Source organism: Osmerus mordax, chromosome 5 (genome assembly GCF_038355195.1).
Source record: "Osmerus mordax isolate fOsmMor3 chromosome 5, fOsmMor3.pri, whole genome shotgun sequence".
NCBI classification, from domain to species: Eukaryota; Metazoa; Chordata; class Actinopteri; order Osmeriformes; family Osmeridae; genus Osmerus; species Osmerus mordax.
Genome location: NC_090054.1, coordinates 1897116 through 1919615, shown reverse-complemented (window position 1 = coordinate 1919615; position 22500 = coordinate 1897116). Strand labels below are relative to the sequence as shown.

General features: G+C 47.3%; 1 protein-coding gene across 1 annotated transcript in view; it reads right to left on the bottom strand.

Annotated features, from left to right (window-relative positions):
• crtac1b (cartilage acidic protein 1b) overlaps nt 1-22500 on the bottom strand; it is a 30819-nt gene that overhangs the window by 6924 nt on the left and 1395 nt on the right. The window contains 8 exon segments of the mRNA XM_067236847.1: nt 845-981; nt 3748-3893; nt 4588-4722; nt 7916-8072; nt 10172-10308; nt 16925-17015; nt 17017-17122; nt 19634-19824. Of these exon segments, the coding sequence (XP_067092948.1) occupies nt 845-981; nt 3748-3893; nt 4588-4722; nt 7916-8072; nt 10172-10308; nt 16925-17015; nt 17017-17122; nt 19634-19821 (1097 nt within the window). The 5' untranslated portion in view covers nt 19822-19824.

Below are 22500 nucleotides of genomic sequence, written 5' to 3'. Positions count from 1 at the left end.
GTATGGTCGCAAAACAAATTAAAATAAAGTACAATTATAGAGTAAATGTCCCTAGTTTTCGTCTTTGTCAATGTCTTTCATAGAGCAAATAAGTTTACATTTCTGAGTGGGAACCCCGAAATTAAAACATTTCATGTCAAATTGAACACAGCATGCTCCTCGCCTGGCGGTAGCGACAGGCGGAAGAAAGCGGCAGAGTCCTATTTGGGACAACTTTGAATATGACTGTGTGTCAGATAAAAGCAAGTGCCTTGCAGTGGAAGGTGGTGAAATATGTGGACAATTTATTACCTAAAGTGAAAAATCCCACAAATTTGAAAGTAGCTACATTTCAGAAACGCGCACAAGGAGGCTAACCTAGCTTACCTCAATAAGGTAAAGGACAACGCCAAGCCCCCCTCCCCCGAAACAGAAGCTAACCCCGGTACAGGGCTAGGCAGCATGATGGAGACAAGACAGAGAACACTACAGCACTGCTTTCACCAGCAGACCGATAGCTGCTGGTTAGTAAATACACAGGAACACCACAAACGGGAGGAAGCGTTGGTTGATGTTAATACACAAGACTAAAACTAACACTAAAACTAATAAAAACTCAACTAAAACTAAGCATTTTCAAAAAATAGAAACTAAACTAAACCCGCTTTAAAAACTAATTTAAACTAAACTGAATTTGAAAACAAAAAGTCAAAACGAAATAAAAATACAAACGAATGAAAAATGCACAATTATAATAACCTTGGTGTGTGTGTGTGTGAGAGTGTGTCTGTGTGTGTGTGTGTGCGTGAGAGTGTGTGTGTGAGAGTGTGTGTGTGTGTGTGTGAGAGTGTGTGTGTGTGTGTACCTGAACAGCCTGTTGGCAGATGACCCTCTGTAAGCGATGTTGTTGAAGAACACCTCCAGCTCGTTGTCGTTGTCAAAGTCTGCAACGATGACGGTCCTCACAGGGGAAGGCATGGAAAACTTCTGTGATGCTATGTCCTACACACACACACACACGCACAAATGTAAAGACACCCACAGACACACGCACACACACACACAGCAGAGACAAATCATTATCCAGTCTATGTCATAGAGGCAGGTAGATGGGAAGCTGTTTTCCTTCGAGAATGCATATTACCAACACACTGGGGAGCTGGTTCATTACCCTGTACAGACAGGACCTCCACACTCTGGGGAGCTGGTTCATTACCCTGTACAGACAGGACCTCCACACTCTGGCCTGCTCTCAGTACTGCTGAGTGGCACAGAGCTGCCGCACTGGGAGTGTTGTTCCAGGGCCTTGAGTTATCAGAGTCCAACAGCACACAGAACTGAGTTAGATGATCATGAGGTGCCTGAGATCATTACTACCTGGAGAGAAGCTGTTTCCTTCTATTACTCTCCTGCGTGGGTGAAATAGTCACATCTCTCTCTTCTCCTTTCTCCACTCTTTTACTCTCCCTCTCCGGTTCTCTCCTCTCCCCTCCTCTCCTCTCCTCTCCTCTCCTCTCCTCTCCTCTCCTCTCCTCTCCTCTCCTCTCCTCTCCTCTCCTCTCCTCTCCCCTCCCCTCCCCTCCCCTCCCCTCCCATCCTCTCCCCTCCCCTCCCCTCCCCTCCCCCTCCCCTCCCCTCCTCTCCCCTCCTCTCCCCTCCCCTCCCCTCCCCTCCCCTCCCCTCCCCTCCCCTCCCCTCCCCTCCCCTCCCCTCCCCTCCTCTCCTCTCTCCTCCTCTCCCCTCCTCTCCCCTCCCTCCCCTCCCCTCCCTCCTCCCCTCCTCTCCTCTCCTCTCCTCTCCCCTCCTCTCCTCCATTCTGGGGGGAGTTTTGCATGGTGAAGTAACAGAAGTGTCCATGCCTCAGTGAGGCGGTGATAAGCTGAGGAAGACTTATAGGCCAGCCATTCCCTACCTCACCCCTCCTCTATTTACTCCCTGTTTCATTATAGGGACCATAAAGCTTGGGAGTTGGTGGGGGAGGGGTGACCTTCTGCTGCTCAGGTGTAAGGTGAGGGGGGATGGAGGGATGGACTAGAGGTACGTGATATTCAGAGGAAGAGGGAGATGGAGAGAAAGAGGGGGAGGAGATTTTTTGGGATATAGTACGTAATAAAGTAAGAGAAATAGAGAGAGAAAAAAAGAAAGAAAGAAAAGAAAGAGAGGTGGTGAGGGGGAGGAGTGTGGAGGATAACAAGTATAGATGATGGTACAGCAGGAAGGAAGGGGCAGGGATCTGGTCATTAACAAGCTGCATGTTCATCCAGCACAATGCCTCTCCATCCCATTACACAAGTCCATATCTAGGAATTATTATGTGGGAGGCACTGCTATGTGCATGTGTGTGTGTGTGTGTGTGTGTGTGTGTGTGTGTGTGTGAGTGTGTGTGTGTGTGCGTGTGTGTGTGTGTACAGCGGAAAGCCTCCACCATGGATTTTAATTAAAACGCAAACAGCACTAATCGGCACTTTCTAGTGTCCAGGCAAGCTGCTGTTTCAGCCCGGAGATAATTACGCTTACTGGCCTGCTTAATTATGGAGGGCAAAGGTCAAAACAGCCAGAGGGTCTTTGTGAGTGTGTGTGTGTGTGTGTGTGTGTGTGTGTGTCTGTGTGTCTGTGTGTGCTCCGTAAATGTGGTCAGTTTGTAATGTACCCATGGCATGCTTTGAAGTGAGATAAGTAATCTAATTTATCTTCTGTGTGTGTGTGTGTGTGTGTTCAGTGTAACTCTAAGACCAGCACCACAGATTAACCCTGTGTTTAACCTCCATAAAGCTTGTGGTGTTGACGTTTATCTCCCAGCCAGCTGATCTAGTGAAGCACCTGAGAGAGCAGAGACACTGCCACAGTCTCGCTCTGCCAGGCTCTCTCTCTTTCTCTCTCTATGTTCCGTCTCTGTCTCTTTTCCTCTGTTCTCTCTCTCTCTCTCTCTCTCTCTCTCTCTCTCGGTCTCTCTCTCTCTCTCTCTCTCTCTCTCTCTGTGTGTCTCTTCAAACTCCCTCTGTTCTTCTGTCTATTTTCCTCTCTCTTTCACACACATACGTAGTCACTCACTCTCACACACACACACACACACACACACACACACACACACACACACACACACACACACACACACACACACACACACAGTACTGCACACTAGAGAGGTAATTAGCTCTCTGTCTTGCTGCAGGGATGGTTAAATGCCCTGTCTGACCATCAGTAAGTCTCCATCCAATCTCTGTTTTCTCCACATTGATCAGTCACTCAGGAGCCATTAATCAACACCTCTGTGATTCAGAGACCAGCAGTATCCCAGGAAGCCCCAAGCACCAGGAAACATCTCCAGACCAGCAGTATCCCAGGAAGCCCCAAGCACCAGGAAACATCTCCAGACCAGCAGTATCCCAGGAAGCCCCAAGCACCAGGAAACGTCTCCAGACCAGCAGTATCCCAGGAAACCCCAAGCACCAGGAAACGTCTCCAGACCAGCAGTATCCCAGGAAACCCCAAGCACCAGGAAACGTCTCCAGAACACGGGCAGGAAGAGGCAGCCAACCAGCAACCTCGTGTTTAAAGTAACACTGAGTCACTAAGATGTTGTAGGAATGGTTCATTAAAATCTAAATGAACAATTGTCTCTCCCTCACCTCCCAGATTCAGCGCCTGGTCCTGCTAGAATGTTAGAGTTGCCATGACAAGGGCCACACCTTGGATCTCTACACTAGGAACCCATGGTAACCAAACCTGGTTTCTCCACGCTAGGAAGCTACAAAAACTGGTTCAAACCTTGAACTTCTGCTTGCGGCTGTTGCTCATCTGCATGTACAGGCGGTGCGGTCCGTTCCAGTTGCCGTAGACGATGTCCGTCTTGCCGTCACGGTTGAAGTCAGCGAGCGCCACCCCGCGGCCGTGCTGCATGGGGTCCTCCACCCCTGGGCCACAGAGGGACAGGAAGGCTTAGAAAACAAATGCCCCTAGATTACACAGCATGTCCACATGACTGGTTTTCAAGCGTTGCAGCTTGAACCAGATTAACCTCGTACATCTCCACTGGTATCTTTCACATGTGGAACCATTTGGAATGTTCAAATTGATTGTAATTGCATTGATTTCAGTAGTTCTGTATACTGAGAAACAGTATGGATAAAAGCTTCCTTTGGTGTTAGTGGAGTGTGATTTGGGGTTGCCCTCACCATTGCTCTGTGGTGTCTGCTGGCAAGTGCTACATGTTTGAGATAAAACTAAATATCTAGAGCATTTCATGACAGGTCAGCTGAATGATGACAAGGACATGTGAAAGCAGTGTCGTATATTTACAGTAATGCTCAAGCTAACACGCTGGCAGAAAGATTCTGCATGTGTTCAGAATAAGTTAAGAATGCGAGAGCACAATGAATTCTTAGAGCACATTGCTATACTCTGTATACTGCCCCCCTGTGGGATAAATGTAAAAAGGCAGGCATTCATAAGATTAAGGTTGACTTTACTGTAATGACAGTTTGCGGATCTCGCTTAAAAAACCTAGCTTGTTCTCCCTCCCTCCTTCATTCCCTCCCTCCCTCCCTACCTCCCTCTCTCTCTCTCTCTCTCTCTCTCTCTCTCCCTCCCTCCCTCCCTCCCTCTCACCAGCCTGCTGCGCCACGTCGGTGAAGGTTCCGTCTCCGTTGTTCCTGAACAGGAAGTTGGGCCCATACTCGTTATCACAGAACACGTCAGACAGGGTCTGGCTCACGATGGGCCCCACCACCACCCCACGCCCTCCTAGAGAGAGAGAGAAGAGGGGAGGGGGAGAGAGAGAGAAACAGGAAGAGGAGGAGAGAGAAAAAGTGAAAAGGAGGTAAACAGGAAGGAGAGAGAAAAGGAGGGGGAAGGAAAGAAGGAGAGGGGGAAGTCAGAAAGAGGAAGAGAGAAAGAGAGAAAGAGAGAAAGAGAGGAAGAGAGAAAGAAAGGAAGAGAGCAAGAGAGGAAGAGAGGGGGAAAACACGAAGGAAGGAGAAGGAGTGAAAAGGAGAGTGGGAGTGAAGGAGGAGGGTAAAGAGAGAAGGAGATCAGGCTCCATCACAGAAGCGATCTCAGAGATCATTACTGTCTTTCCAGGCCATTTCCCCTTAGCAGAGCAGGTCTTTCTGCTGACAAGGACCCTGACCGCATAGCACACACACACACACACACACACACACACACACACACACGCACACACCATCTCTCTTTCTCTTTGACCCCCTCAATACCCAACAGAGTCTTACAGTAATTCCCCCACCACTTGGCACGTCGTAAAAGAAGAGGTCATACTCCATTCATTCTTCTGACCGCTCAATACTGTAATACTGTAGACCATCTCTATTTCTGGAGCAATCAGCCTATCAGGATCAGTCTCATGTCCTATCAGAAATCAATGGTGTGATACGAACACAGTCAGAGATCCAGAGCCAGGGAGGGAGACAGTGAGAAAGAGGAAGAAAAGAGAAAAGAGAGATAAAAAAGGAGGTGTGGGCAGAGAAACAGTTTATGTCTGTACAGTAAGCTGTCTGCCTGCCAGTCTGCCTGTCTGTCTGCCTGTGTGTCTGTCTGTCTGCCTGTGTGTCTGTCTGCCTGTGTGTCTGTCTGCCAGTCTGCCTGCCTGTGTGTCTGTCTGCCTGTGTGTCTGTCTGCCTGCCTGCCTTCCTGTGTTTGTTTGGACGGGTTGTTTTCATCCTTATTCTATATGTCTAACTTATTTTAGAGTTCTTTCCCCTGGAACAGATTTCATGTTCCAACCGAGGGGGGCTGTCGCTGTCTTGGTGTGTGGGGCTGCATCAAATACCCCTTTTTTCTCTGTTAAATTGCTGCACTAGTCTACACTTGACCGGTGGGGATCTCATTCTATTATGACTGTAACTGTTAGCTGCTCCTGGCATTCTCTAATCCCTGCTCTCCCCTCTCTGTCCCCCCCCACACACATCCCCTGTGGTGTGGGGGGTTTGAGCTGTCAGCACCTACCTGGTCGTCGGTCGGCCAACGCTGGACCTGGTCGCGAGTCTCCCGGTCCTGTCCTACATCTATAAAGTTGAACAATGGATTTTGGTGTTTCAAAACCCATTGACACTGTATGACTATGTTCTGCTCCTCTCTCTCACCAACCGTCTCTGGAGGAGGGGATCCCTCTCTGAATTGCTCCTCCCAAGGTTTCTTCCATTTTTTCTCCTGTTGAGAGTTTTTCTGGGAGTTTTTCCTTGTCTTCCTTGAGGGTTTAGGTTGGTTGAGGGGCAGTTCTATGGGCGTATGTGAAGCCCTCTGTGACATGCTTGCGTGTAAAAAGGGCTATACAAATAAATTTGATTTGATCTGTGTGTCTGTCTGCCTGTGTGTCTGTCTGCCTGCCTGTCTGCCTGTCTGAATTATGTTCCCCATCTCTCTTCAGACGATCCCGCCCTCTCCCGCCCGCCCTCCTCTCTCACACCTGCCCGCCCTCCCTCCCTCCTCTCTCTCCTCCGGGTCGTAAAGTGTTTATACTGCTCTGGGGAGCATGTCACTATTAACCAGCGTCCCTTCCAGACAGACGGAGCATGGTGAGGTGAAGGTGTATCTACATCATCTTCTACAGCTGTCAGCTGACAGACTGCCCTGCTGGCCCAGCACACTCTAGTGGTCAAAGACACGTACTGCATCCAATTGTAGCCCACCCTGCCCAGTCTAGCCCCAGCCCCAACCCAGCTTAGCCCAGTTTAACCCATTTTAGCCCAGTTTAGTTTATCCCCAGTCCCAGCCCAGTCCCAGTTCTACCTTTATCAACCCTCCCCAGTCCCAGCCCAGCCCCAGTCCTACCTATCCCTACCCTGCCCTCCCCCAGCCCAGCCCCAGTCCTACCTATCCCTACCCTGCCCTCCTCCAGCCCAGCCCCAGTCCTACCTATCCCTACCCTGCCCTCCTCCAGCCCAGCCCAGCCCCAGTCCTACCTATCCCTACCCTGCCCTCCTCCAGCCCAGCCCAGCCCCAGTCCTACCTATCCCTACCCTGCCCTCCTCCAGTCCCAGCCCAGCCCCAGTCCTACCTATCCCTACCCTGCCCTCCTCCAGCCCAGCCCAGCCCCAGTCCTACCTATCCCTACCCTGCCCTCCTCCAGCCCAGCCCAGCCCCAGTCCTGCCTATCCCTACCCTGCCGTCCTCCAGCCCAGCCCAGCCCCAGTCCTACCTATCCCTACCCTGCCCTCCTCCAGCCCAGCCCAGCCCCAGTCCTACCTATCCCTACCCTGCCCTCCTCCAGTCCAGCCCAGCCCCAGTCCTACCTATCCCTACCCTGCCCTCCTCCAGCCCAGCCCCAGTCCTACCTATCCCTACCCTGCCCTCCTCCAGCCCAGCCCAGCCCCAGCCCTACCTATCCCTACCCTGCCCTCCTCCAGCCCAGCCCTAGTCCTACCTATCCCTACCCTGCCCTCCTCCAGCCCAGCCCAGGCCTCTGCCTGTCTGTCAGCCCCTGTCACCTGGACAGCCCCAGCGGCCCTGATGAATGTAGTCTCTGGTCCATTGAGCTGGTCCAGGCTGATCTATGTCAGAGGCACCCTTCCCCTCGCCTCTGCGTGACTTTGACCGCAGTAAACAGCTGACAGGGCCCAAAGAGAGACAGCTATACACTATCACTTCTCTCTCTCTTCCTCTCTCTCTCTTCCTCTCTCACTCTTCCTCTGTTTCTCTCTCTTCCTCTCTCTCTTCCTCTTCCTCTCTCTCTCTCTCTCTCTCTTCCTCACTCTCTCTCTTCCTCTCTCTTCCTCTCTCTCTCTCTCTACTGTAGTTCTTTCTTGCTCCTTTTCTCTGTTTCGCTCTTCATCGCTATCTTTTCTCCTCTCGGTTCTCCTCTTCTGTTTTCCCTCTCTTCTTTTTGACCTCAGCTCTCTTCCTGTCTATTCCTGGTATGGCGTCTAAGTTTTATTGTACTGCTAGAGGTTGCACACTCTGTCTCTCTCACACACACACCTACCAGTAAACTTGTTGACCCCGGCCTGCTCTGCCACGTTGGTGAGGGCGATGATCCCACGGGCGAGGTCGCTGGCGTCCTCGTCCATCTCGATGAGGGCGTGGGGACCGACGGTGCCGCTGGCGTAGTTGGCGATGTAGATGGCGTAGCGGCCCGTTCCCTGGGAAACAAGCATGATCGTGGGGATTAGCTCTGAACACGCAGTTAGCATGGGACTTCACGGTCTTCCGTGTCTCCTCACTGTGTGTTTGCATGTGCCAGCAGCTGTATATACATGTCTTACAGCTACAGTCCCACTGAGACTGGCACAGCAAGACTGGCATCATCTGCCCTGCCCCCCCTTCACTCTCTCCCTCTCTCTCTCTCTCTCTCTCCCTCTCTCCCTCTCTCTCTCTCTCTCTCTCTCTCTCTCTCCTCTCTCTCTCTCTCTCTCTCTCTCTCTCTCTCTCTCTCCCTCTCCCTCTCTCTCTCTCTCCCTCTCCCTCTCTCTCTCTCTCTCTCTCTCCTCTCCTCTCCTCATCCATCTTCCAGACTCTTATCATCCCTTTCCCTCTGTCTTTGTCTGCTCTCTCTTTCCAATCCCTCTCTCTCTCTCCCCCCCTCCCTTTTCTCTCTCTCCGTCTCTCCATCTCTCTTTAGAGATTAATTTCACACTCCATTATCGTGGGAGTCCCTGCAGACACAAACTCACAGACGGAACCACTCTAATGGACGACACCCCCTCGTCCAATCAGCTTCACACCAGGACACACACACTCACACACTCTCAAACACCCACAAACACACAAACTCTCACACACACACACATAAACATGATCACTGCTCTGTAGGACGGAAAGTAACATGAAGCCACAAGATGTAAATATGACCATAGCCTCCGGTTACATACAGGTACCGAGGTACGCATGCGTGCACCCGCACACACATCCCAACATCACCCGCAGCTGAAGGCATGAAGGCCAGTGGAAGTTAGTTAGCAGTGGTAAAAGTCAGTGATTTTCAGTAATGCCTCACCCAAGGCTAAGTCCTGTCACGTTACTTTCCAGTTCAACAGTTGAAGTCTGAGTGTGTGCGTGCCTGTGTAGGTGTGTGTGTGTGTGTGTGTGTGTGTGCATGAACATATATATGTGTGTGTTTATGTGTGTGCGTTTATGTGTGGGTAGCCAGAGACTTTACACATTTACACACCATGTGTGTGCATGTTTTTGTGCACACACACATTGACACATGCTGTGCGAAGGCACCTGGAGCTAGTTAGAAGGTCACGCAACACATCCATCTATTCATCTGGAACCTTCCACTCCACCTATCCCTCAGAGCAGCCTGTCATTCCCAGGAAAAGAAGGCTCCATCCATCAGCACTCAGGAGGGCCTCCACCCCTCCTCTTCATCAGTTAGGGGACAGTGATGAAGGAGACGCAGCACAGTGGCAGAGTAGAGTAATCACTGCTCTGCATGACTGATGGAGCCGCTGGTGGTAGGAGCGCATCTACACTCAAACAGTCTATCCTGATGATGATGATGATGGTGGTGGTGATAGTGATGATGGTGTTGATGGTGTTGATGGTGATGATGGTAGTGATGGTGATGATGATGGTCTCTGCAACAGAAAAAGGCTGATTAAAACAGATACACCTTCCCTCACTGTTGCTAATTGGTCCTGTTCATTACATACCTGGTCCCTGCCTGGGGGAGGGGGAGAGGGTGGACACAGGATGAGAAAGAGACAGAGGGATGGAGAGAAGGAGAGAGAAACAAAAGTGATATGGACATAAAGAGGAAAGACAATGAGAAATGGGACAGTGAGACGGAGAGAGGGAAAGAGGGAGAGAGAGGGGGAGAGGTTGAGAGGGAGAGGGGGAGAGAGGGGCGGAGGATGAGAGGGAGAGGGGGACAAACACTGAGAAAGAAGGGGTGGACTGGAGCTAGGGATGGTGATGAAGAGATAAAAGAGAAAAGAGAGTGAGACAAACAGGACAGTGGGGAGTGATAAAGAGAGGATATGAGAAAAGCAGATAGAGAGATGGAGAAAGATAGAGGGTCTTCTTCAGTCGTGCCTCCTGAGATGATGTTCAAACAAACTATCCCAGGAGTTTGTAATTATCTCGCTGCAGAGAATGAGCATATGTGAGCGTGTTTGTGTGTGTCCATGTATGTGTGTGTGTGTGTGTGTGTGAGTGTGTGTCCATGTATGTGTGTGTGTGTGTGTGTGTGTGAGTGTGTGTGTGTGTGTGTGTGAGTGTGTGTGTGCCTGTTTACCTTCCGGTCCACGCAGGCTACAGAGCGCCCTGCCATGCGGTTGGCTACATCTCTGTGCTCGTTAATCTCATCGCTCAGCAGGTCCTCAAAGCGCCCGTTACGGAACTTAAACAACTTATCAGAGTACGTTGCTCGACCTTGCGGAGAGAGAGATAGAGAGAGATCGGGGAAAAAGAGAGAGAGCAAGAAAAGGAAAAAGAGAGGGAAAGGGCGAGAGAGAGTAAAAGAGAGAGAGAGAGAGAGAGAGAGAGAGAGAAAGGGAGAGAGCAAGAGAGGAAAAGAGAGAGAGGGAGAGAGAAAGAGAGAGGCTGTTTAGAAGACTAAAGTGCAGGGAGAGAACAGGAGAGAAACATTTGACAGGAACATCAGAGTTGTCATAAAGCACTTCTGAGAGTCACAGTGCAGATATAGAGATCTAGAACAGGCACACAGCACGGGGATGATAATACAGTTTTTCACAATTGTTAACACACGTTTCTCAAAACAATAACGGCTTTATCAAAACTGCACACACAAAACTGAAAACCTCACACACAGAATGCTAAACCTGACACTCCCTTTGCAAGATGACTCTTTGCCATCAAATCTCTTACCTGTTACAGTTTTTCTCGATTGGTTACACACATTTTCTGAATGCATACCTCATACTCTCAGAACTCTACACACAAATCAAAAAATCACACACACAATGGGCAAAACCCCTCACTTCTCCTGCAAAATTAAACTTTACATTCAAAACAATGTTATTTAATCTCAAAATGGTATTTTGTTTTCAAATGACAAACACAAACCATCATATGAATAGACATTTATAAGAACCATTTGAACACTGATGTGCTCAATGTAAAACACTATGATGAATGGAAAACACTTCTTCTTCATTCATCATAGTGAGTTAGGCCTTTCTTTGTTCAGTGTTACACTTACTACAGACAGTACATATATAAGTGTGTTGTAAAATATTTGAGAATATTGTTTTTATACTCAGAACACAGAAATACACCGTAACAAATATATTTTACGTATTTATCCCAGAAAAACAATGTACACAGTGTACATCCCAACCAACACAAAGTTGCACATACAGTGGTCTACATACAAAACAACAGAATAATTTACTGTATAGTGTATACAGTTACATTATTATTATTTTTCTTTGTATTTGCCGTAATGTTATGCCGTTATTTTCTAGGACCATGTTCATGATTTCAGTTTCCTGTTCAGGAGAAGACAGAAGACATTCCCGACCACCTTGTGTTGGTAATCTTTCAGTTCTGCCAAACAAATAGTAAAATACTGTAAATACTGTGTAGGAATACCAAGTAGGAATACATTTCTCATATACTTGAAACACACTTAATTTTTACAGTCCTACAGAACAGTCCACAGGCAATACTGTACTACTGTACTCATTGAGTACTGTATTGATATGCAGTAGGCCTACTGCAATTTTGTAGTGAGAGTAGATTTCTTACCTATTCTCATTTCGGAAAGTCCAGATGATGGATGCTACAGTGTAGCTGTTCAAATTTGGCTGTACTCTTTGCCCAGAATCCCTCATTGTTAGACCATGGTTGACCGCATGGTCAACCAAAGCGGCTCGGATATCCTCAGAGATTATGGTCCTTGGCCTTCCTCGTCCTCCCTGTCCTCTTACTCTCACTCATCTGCCTCTGTTTCCAATGTTGGCATCCATTGCTCAAAAACAGAAGAGGTCACCTGTTGTCCTTTAATGCTAAAGCTCTGATTGCTAATTGTAACACTGTGTGACAGGTGTTTGTCCATGCGATGAGTCAGTGTGCTTATTTGAATGGCAGTGTGTTCCTTGTGAAAACAAAAGATTTTCTTCATGAAAATTGTGTGTAGTGTTTTGAAAAAAGTGTGTTTTAGAACTGCAATTTGAGTGTAAAGCAGGAATTGTGCTTGTAGTTTAGCAGAATTGGTTCATGGGGTTGGTGCATGAGTTACATGTTGTGGTCATTGTGTCTCAAGTACCAGTATTTGTGTGTAAACAATTGAGAAAAACTGTAAGGGTAATAAAATGGAACCCGTGTTCTCATTTGGTACACACAGCCGCATTTTCAAATGACACACAAATACCATTCATAACAGTACACACAACTAAGCATTTGCTGCACACTACCAAGCATTCACAGCACACTGTAGTGCAAAATTTAAAACACAATTATAGAAATGGAACACACCATATGAATGACAATGACTCTGGAGAATGAGCCATTTCTCCTTTTGTAAAATGTCTCAGTGTAAGCCTACTTTTTTCATAGTCAAACATAAAACAGTACACATATGCGGCAAAAAAAAGTTTTATTTATGAACAGTACAGTACTGTCAACGGGCCTGCTCAACCCATTGCAGCACACAAAGTGATGTTCCCATCACGCTGGCCGGGGACCTCAACAATGGCGCGCTGGCCAATGACATATCTGCCCCGGCGCCTCCTCTTCACCAGGTTGAACCAACCTCATCAATGAATATGTATTCATATAGCTCATTAGCTGTGTCATGCTCCTGGATCCGCTGGAACAGACAGCATGGTAATGCAAGTTATAGTATGGACACAGATGGGTCAACACAGTGAGCTACAGTGAGACACTGTAGAAAAGGAACTATTGGATTACAGGTACAATGCATGCATGTGTCAGTGCTGAATGTATGGGACTTACAAACACAAACTCTTGCCGTAACTCCTTGATGTGGTCTGTGTTCCGGTCGAATAGGACCCTGTACACTTCTTTCATCCGCATGGCATTCCTTTGGAGAACACGGTCCAGAGTGGAGAGACTGACGGTCTGGATGTTTCTGAATGTGGCATGGTCAGCCAGGATCCTGGTTTGGATCTGTTGGAATGTGATAGTGTTGTTTTCACGAACCATTTTCACAATGTCAGTCTCCTGTTCGGCTATGAAAGTGCATGTTCTTCCTCCACGGTGTGATTCTCTTTCAGTCCTGCAAAATACAAATACTGTGAGCACACTGTATTCTATTGATATGCAGTATTTCAGTACACAAGGAAAATATAATTCATACCTGTTCTCCATCCTGAAGGTTCTAATGATGGCAGCAACTGTGAAGCGGCTGAAATTGCTCCTCATGCTCAAACCATGGTTGAGCACATGGCCAACCACAGTGGCCCCAATCTCATTAGAGACGACCGTTCTCCTTTTTTCTCCTCCTCCTCCTTCTTCTCCTTGTCCTTCTCCTCCTCTTCCTCATCCTTGTCCTCTTCCTCCTCCTTCTTGTCCTCCTCTCCCCCCTCTTCCATGTCCTCTTCCTCTTCCTCCTCCTCCTCTCACTCTTACCCCTCTCCTTCTCTGGTTGTCAATATGTTCAGAATCAGAATCAGAATCAGAAAGGGATTTATTCGCCATGAAAGTTTGCACAGACAAGGAATTTGCTTTGGCAGGAAGGTGCATACAATAAACATATACCTAAAATTTAAATATGTGGACTAACTATACTAAGGGTACATAAACTAGCAGTACTAAGTGGGATAAATATAAGTTGCCGTAAATTACAATATAAAAATACAAAAATACAAATATTACAAAAAATACAAATGTACAAGATACCATGTTGTGGTGCAGTGCAAAAGCAGTGTGTTTTAAGCAATAAGTCATTTGAGTCAGTGTGGTCACTTGGCCTTGTTGAAGAGGCCAACAGCGGAAGGGAAGAAACTGTTTTTGTGGCGTGAGGTATTGGTCCTGATAGACCGCAGCCTTCTGCCGGAGGGGAGTGAGTGCAATGGAGTGAGTGCAATGGAGTTCTAAGTTCTCCATTGTTCACCAAACAAAACAGAGGCTCAAGGTCCTTTTTATGCTGCAGTTCTGATCACAAATTGCTCAACAGACCTGAATGTTTAGAGATTTTAATATTTGTGTGTTGTAGGTTGATGCTTTGAGATTTTACTTGAGAAGTGTGTGCAACAACTGAAGATTGTGTGTAGTGTTTTGACAACAATGTGATGTGTAATTGGCATCAGTGTGTAAACAAGGAAAGTCAGAGTCTAATGCAGATAAGGGATTGTGAAGTAGTGCCAAATTAGGTCGAGCAATTGGTATATGAAGTGAAGGTTGTGAAAATTCAATCAAAATGCCACACTAATTCATCAGTGCCTTACACTAACTCCTCACATGTGCAAACACTCATTGCTTTACTCAACACCAACCAATCATGGCTTTAGAATAGGCCTATAAATAGCCTAATTTGAGTTGATTTACAGTGGTGGGTATAATTTGAACCTTTGTAGAAATGATAGCAGGTATGTAACAATCTACTGTAATGCACACATTTCAGCTGTTCCAGCACAACACACGGTTACTACACACAAACATATATTTTAGCACCCATGCATCCATTGACTGCAGTGCACTGCATGATTGGTCAGTCTGGTGAATTTACTGTATCATACTGTGCAACAGTACAGTGACTGTAAGAAGACATTCTGACAATATTGTAGAAAATAGTATATATATTACTGTATGCTACAGTTCATGGCACACACAGACACACACATTCCGTAATCACCTTTTTACAGTTTTTCTCAATTGTTTACACACAAATACTGGTACTTGAGACACAATGACCACAACATGTAACTCATGCACCAACCCCATGAACCAATTCTGCTAAACTACAAGCACAATTCCTGCTTTACACTCAAATTGCAGTTCTAACACACACTTTTTTCAAAACACTACACACAATTCTCTGCATTTGGCACAATTTTCATGAAGAAAATCTTTTGTTTTCACAAAGAACACACTGCCATTCAAATACGCACACTGACTCATCGCATGGACAAACACCTGTCACACAGTTTTACAATTAGCAATCAGAGCTTTAGAATAAAAGGGCAACAGGTGACCTTTTCTGTTTTTGAGCAATGGATGCCAACATTGGAAACAGAGGCAGAGGAGTGAGAGTAAGAGGAGGAGGACAGGGAGGACGAGGATGAGGAAGGCCAAGGACCATATTCTCTGATGAGATCCGAGCCGCTTTGGTTGACCATGTAGTCAACCATGGTCTAACAATGAGGGAGGCTGGGCAAAGAGTACAGCCAAATTTGAGCAGGTACACTGTAGCATCCATCATCGGGACTTTCCGAAATTAGAATAGGTAAGAAATCTACTCTCACTACAAAATTGCAGTAGGCCTACTGCATATCAATACAGTACTCAATGAGTACAGTAGTAAAGTATTGCCTGTGGACTGTTCTGTAGGACTGTAAAAATAAAGTATGTTTCAAGTATTTGGAAAATGTATTCCTACTTTGTATTCCTAGACAGTATTTACAGTATTTTACTATATGTTTGGCAGAACTGAAAGATTACCAACACAAGGTGGTCGGGAACGTCTTCTGTCTCCTGAACAGGAAACTGAAATCATGATCATGGTCCTAGAAAATAACGCCATAACATTACGGCAAATACAAAGAAAAATAATAATAATGTAACTGTATACACTATACAGTAAATGATTCTGTTGTTTTGTATGTAAACCGCTGTATGTGCAACTTTGTGTTTGGTTGGGATGTACACTGTGTACATATATGTAAAATATATTTGTTACCGTGTATGTCTGTGTTCTGAGTATAAAAACAATATTCTCAAATATTTTACAACACACTTATGTATGTACTGTCTGTAGTAAATGTAACACTGAACAAAAAAAGGCCTAACTCACTATGATGAATGAAGAAGAAGTGTTTTCCATTCATCATAGTGTTTTACATTGAGCACATCAGTGTTCAAATGGTTCTTATACATGTCTATTCATATGATGGTTTGTGTTTGTCATTTGAAAACAAAATACCATTTTGAGATTAAATAACATTGTTTTGAATGTTAAGTTTAATTTTGCAGGAGAAGTGAGGGGTTTTGCCCATTGTGTGTGTGTTTGATTTGTGTGTAGAGTTCTGAGAGTATGAGGTATGCATTCAGAAAATGTGTCTAACCAATCGAGAAAAACTGTAAAAATTAGGTTTGGTTTCTGTCCTACTACACTCTTTCTTTTGTATTGTGTAATACTGTATTCACAACCACAAATGCTTATAGTAAAAAAATATGTTTGGTTTCAATATTGTTTTCGTGTTTACCATGAATTTTTCATCATCTCTGCCATTTACTTTCAATCTTGAACAGAAATGTACAAAGGAGCTCATGAAAGAAGAGCTTTAGGTTTTGAATAACTGTGTGTATATGATATATCCAAAAATGTAATATAATGGCAAAAGTGTTCGCAACATGAGACAAATGTGTGCTTTTGAGACGTGTTTGTGATATATTGAATGCAGTGCTTCATTTTGCAAGAGAAGCGAGGCATTTTGCATTTTGTGTGTGCAGTTGTTGGATTTGTGTGTTAAGTTTTGAAAAAAGAGGACAAGTAAAAAAAATGTGTGTAAGCATTTGAAAAAAACTGTAAACACAGAGGAGATCAGTTTGTCTACTGATCAGAGCTCTGTTCTGCCTCATGCCTCTACTGATCAGAGCTCTGTTCTGCCTCGTGCCTCTACTGATCCAAGCTCTGTTCTGCCTCGTGCCTTTACTGATCCGAGCTCTGTTCTGCCTCGTGCCTCTACTGATCAGAGCTCTGTTCTGCCTCGTGCTTTTACTGATCCGAGCTCTGTTCTGGCTCGTGCCTCTACTGATCAGAGCTCTGTTCTGTCTCGTGCCTCTACTGATCAGAGCTCTGTTCTGTCTCGTGTGTCCTGTGTGTGTTTCTCTATGTCTGCACCTGAGAAGGCGTTGTTGGTGTTGAGGACATAGATCTCCTCTCTCCCGTCCCCGTCGATGTCACAAGCCGTCACGCCGATGGCGTTGCCCTGGGCGATCTCTCAGCGCGTAGAAGGGCGAGCTGCGGTTGTCGACGGCGATGTTGACCAGGCGTTCCCTCTGCCTGTCGTACTTGAGGACCAGGTTGGGGCCGTTGTACCTGGAGGAGACCAGCTCAGGTCAGACACAGCCAGTCTGCCAAACAGACCATACTTACATCTCATTTCAATGTATTTATAAGAGACATTTCCTTATATTTCTCTTGGTAATGTTCTTAAATGTACTTCTTTTTAATGTACTTTAATATTAATAGTATTTATATATTTTTTTTTACCAAATAAGATCTGATTTTGTTAAGTTGTCAACAATACTGATCGACACCTTTAATATATGCATGTTTGTTTCCTGTGGTTTGTTCTGTATGTCTTCGGCTGTATAGAGAAAATAAGGATAAAGCGAAGTAACGAGATGATGCTAGGACCGGCCTGACTTCTAGAACAGGAGCTTAATGTTTCTAAATGTTCTGACAGAGCCTTGAATGTCCTCTTCAACTGGCAACCCAAATTAAATATTCTCTATATTACTAAAACTCTCCCACAGTTCCAAGTTCAGGAAATCACTTGAGATTATTTCTGATGGGAGGTTGTCGGGATAAAAAAAATAATTCTGAATTCTGACCAAATCGTCAGGTCACATAATGTTAGGTTATAGGACATGAGTGTGCTAATTGTGTAACTCAGAAAGAAGATGGGAGAATGTGTTCCTCTATCTCACGTTATCCTACTCTCTCTCTCTCTCTCTCTCTCTCTCTCTCTCTCTCTCTCTCTCTCTCTCTCTCTCTCTCTCTCTCTCTCTCTCTCGCTCTCTCTCTACTCTCTCTCTCTCTCTCTCTCTCTCTCTCTCTCTCTCTCTCTCTCTCTCTCGCTCTCTCTCTACTCTCTCTCTCTCTCTCTCTCTCTCTCTCTCTCTCTCTCTCTCTCTCTCTCTCTCTCTCTCTCTCTCTCTCTCTCTCTCTCGCTCGCTCTCTGTCTCTCTCGCTCGCTCTCTGTCAGGTCTGGCATTTGAGCCACTGTGTCCATGGGATTGTAGTTCCAGCCATCCATAGTTTATGTACCCCAATCTCACAATACAATTCCACTTCCTGTACACTACAAACCAACTTCCTAGAGACAACCATTACGATTCCAGTACACTAACGTCTCACACACTGTACACTAAAACCTCCTCTGGACTGCAACTTTCTCCTGGGAGAGGAAATGACACCACATCGTTTCCGTAGCCATCTATCCTCATCACCCTGAAACTAGGCCGGCCGGCCCACCTGTCATGTGTGTAAGAATGTGTGGTGTGTGGGCGTATGTGTGTGTATCTGTGGACGTGTGTGTAAGAATGTGTGTGTGTGGGGCGTATGTGTGTGTATCTGTGGACGTGTGTAAGAATGTGTGTGTGTGGGCGTATGTGTGTGTATCTGTGGACGTGTGTGAGGATGTGTGTGTGTGGGCGTATGTGTGTGTATCTGTGGACGTGTGTGTAAGAATGTGTGTGTGTGGGCGTATGTGTGTGTATCTGTGGACGTGTGTGTAAGAATGTGTGTGTGTGGGCGTATGTGTGTGTATCTGTGGAAGTGTGTGTAAGAATGTGTGTGTGTGGGCGTATGTGTGTGTATCTGTGGACGTGTGTGAGGATGTGTGTGTGTGGGCGTATGTGTGTGTATATCTGTGGACGTGTGTGAGGATGTGTGTGTGTGTGTGTGAGAATGTGTGTGTGCGTGTGTGTGTGTGTGTGTGTGTGCGTGTGTGTGTTCGTGAGGATTTGTGTGTGTGTGTGTGTGTGTGAGGATGTGTGTTCACGGGAGGGTCCCAGCCTGTAAGACTCCCTCCTGACTAAATAACAAAGATTAAAGAGGTTCATTCCACTTTATCGTTATTCTGTCCAACACACTGAACGTCCTCACTGCTCCTCTGCTCCTGCTGTCTGGCCAATCAGACCTGCGCTTATGCTGGCTCCAACCAATCACGCCGGGTCTCCTGAGCTTGACTCCAACCAATCACACATTCTTTTCAACCCGTCTCCAACGCATCACACGTGGTTTACATCCAGCAGGCCCCAGCCTCAGGGCACTGTAACAGTCCTCTCCTCTCTTCATCAGTTCTTTTTGTACTTTTAGGGTTATTTGGTTGGGATCCGTGTCTGGTCTGTGAATGGTTGTAATTGAGTGAAGTCTGAGAAGGGAGGGGTAGGGGGGGATGTTGTCACTGTGAGAGGACGGCTCGTCAGGCTGGCGGCAACGCGGAGCTCTGCACGTCAACGGTAACGCTCATCGTCCTGTGAGGTTTTTTATCTCCGCTCAGAAGCCCATCACTGTTGCCTAGTTCATTCCTGGCACACACTTCCTCTCTCTCTCTCTCTCTCTCTCTCTCTTCTCTCTCTCTCTCTCTCTCTCTCTCTCTCTCTCTCTCTCTCTCTCTTTCTTTCTCTCTCTCTCTCTATTTCTCTCTCCCCCTCCCTCTCTCTTTCTCCCTCCCTCCCTCCCTTTCCCTCCCTCCCTCCATCCCTCCGTCCGTCCCTCCCTCCCTCCCTCTCCCTCCCCCCCTCCGCCCCTTCCCTCCCTCCTTCCCTCCCTCCTTCCTTCCGTCCCTCCCTCCCTCCCTCCCACACACTCCCTGCTCACCCAGCCACGACCATCTCCAGCTCCCGGTCTCCATCCACGTCTGTGACGGCCACACCGTAGTTCAGCTGGGTGGGGTTGTTCTCGTAGTCGGGGGGAAGCATCGTCATGGTGACGGCTGAGAACATGGGTTCCGACCTCTGGGCCAGAGAGAGGACCGGCAGGAACGCACACACCACCAGGTGGATCATCACCTGGAGACACACACATCATCACCTGGAGACACACACATCATCACCTGGAGACACACACATCATCACCTGGAGACGAACACATCATCACCTGGAGACACACACATCATCACCTGGAGACACAAACATCATCACCTGGAGACACACACATCATCACCTGGAGACACACACATCATCACCTGGAGACACACACATCATCACCTGGAGACACAAACATCATCACCTGGAGACACACACATCATCACCTGGAGACACACACATCATCACCTGGAGACACACACATCATCACCTGGAGACACACACATCATCACCTGGAGACACACACATACATACACATGCACACACTGTTAGCCACACACACGCATACACACACTACAGGAAGATTGCCATCTGGATAGAGAGAGACACAAACACATACTTCACCTGGAGACACACACACTGTTAGACACATACATACACATGTAAATTACCTGGAGGAATATACACTGCTGGATACACTGTTAAAACACATACACAACATTAACACACATACAGTATCAGTACACACACCCAAATGAGCCTCTATAACACACACAGACAGGCAGACTTATCCCAGGCATGGGAATCCATATAAGCCCAGTCACAGGGAGGCCAACACACACACACACACTACACACACACACACACTACACTCACACACACACGCTGTCTGAGTTATAGGTGTAGGGCTAATTTAGGAGGGCTTCTGTGTGCTGGGGCAGAATCAGGTAAGTGTCTGAGTGGCCCGCAGATAAAAGGTGGACATGGAGGTATTGATCCTATCGACATGGGAGAGGATTGAGTCTTAATGACTTAGACAGGATGGAGAGCAGAGAAGTGGAGAGAAGTGGAGAGGAGAGGAGAGAAGTGGAGAGAAGTGGAGAGGAGAGGAGAGGAGAGAAGTGGAGAGGAGAGGAGAGGAGGAGAGTGGAGAGGAGGAGAGAGGAGGGGTGGAGAGAGGAGGGGTGGAGAGAGGTGGAGAGGAGTGGGGAGAGGAGAGCCGAGAAGAGGAGAGGGGAGGAGAGAGGTGGAGAGGAGTGGAGAAGAGAGAAGTGGAGAGCAGAGGAGAGGAGAGAGGAGAGAGGAGAGGAGAGAGGTGGAGAGAAGTGGAGAGGAGAGGAGAGAAGTGGAGAGAAGTGGAGAGGAGAGGAGAGGAGGAGAGTGGAGAGGAGGAGAGAGGTGGAGAGGAGTGGGGAGAGGAGAGCCGAGAAGAGGAGAGGGGAGGAGAGAGGTGGAGAGGAGTGGAGAAGAGAGAAGTGGAGAGCAGAGGAGAGGAGAGAGGAGAGAGGAGAGGAAAGAGGTGAAGAGCAGGAGAGAAGAGAGGAGAGAAATGGAGGGCAGAGGAGAGGAGAGAGGAGATGAGATGGGAAGGGGAGGGGAAGGGAGGAGATGAAAAGGAGAAAGAGAAGAGAACAAGGTCACCTCTTCTCTGCTTAACAGTCAAAAGTAGCTTCAACACACACACAACACACTCACACACAACACACTCACACACAACACACACACGCACACCCACACAACACACACACGCACACACACCCACGCAACACACACACACACCGAACCGGCAACCAAACTGGTTGTCTTAACATACAAGACACGCACCTCAGTAAGATGGCTTTTACAAGCTGACAACTTGATTTGCCAACCCAGTGGATTTATAAACAGAATGGGCGTCATAGTGATGGCTCCTACTGTAATACCAATGGACCATTCCCAGCTCTGACTCTCCCACTGGAACGGTGTATTCTCTCTCTCTCACACACACACACACACACACAGTCATACACACAGGCACACACACAGTCACACACACACACACTCTACAGAACCGTTCTTTGCACCAGGCGTCTGGGTGATGTACGACTCTTTAACATCTTCCTCAACAATTCAATTTGAGATAAAAGGGGCTTGTGTCCCAATAATCCCCTCACACACACACACACACACACACACGTACACAGTACACACACAGAACACACACACATACCATCACACCAGTAGGAACATGGTCCAGGGAAGTTCTGGTTGGCTGACTGGTTGACCAGTTGGCTGGGTATCTGACTGGCTGGATAGCTGGTTGGTTGGGTGACCGGCTGGGTAGTTATTGTCTCGCTGAATGGTTAGCTGACTGTCTGGTTGAGTGACTGGCTGGGTAGCTGACTGACTAGCTGACTGGCGGTTGGGTGACTGTCGGATTGGCTGACTGGGTAGCTGACTGTCTGGTCAGCTATCCAGGTCACCCTGGGTAGGTAGCTGACCGCCAATGACCCTGTCTGGTCATTGGCTGGTGGGTTGGGTGACTGGCTGGTTGGGTGACTGGCTGGTTGGCTGGCTGGTTGGCTGGCTCGATGGTTGGCTGGCTCGATGGTTGGCTGGTTGGCCTAGTCTAGGAAGGGTGAGGCGTGTGTCGGCCCTCTGGGTTAATTGACTGCCCTGCACACAGAGAGAGGTCCTTACTGGCCACAGGGGGGAGGGGCGAGAGGAGGAGAGAGGTAGTTGAGAGTATAAAACGTTTCAGAATGTGGAGGGTTGACTGACTGGTGTGTGTGAGTGAGTTTGTTCTTAAAGTTCTTCTTCTTTGGGGGGGGGGGGGGTCTAAGCTATAACAGAACAGCACAAAATATGCCATCAATAATCAAGTACATCAAAACAAAATCT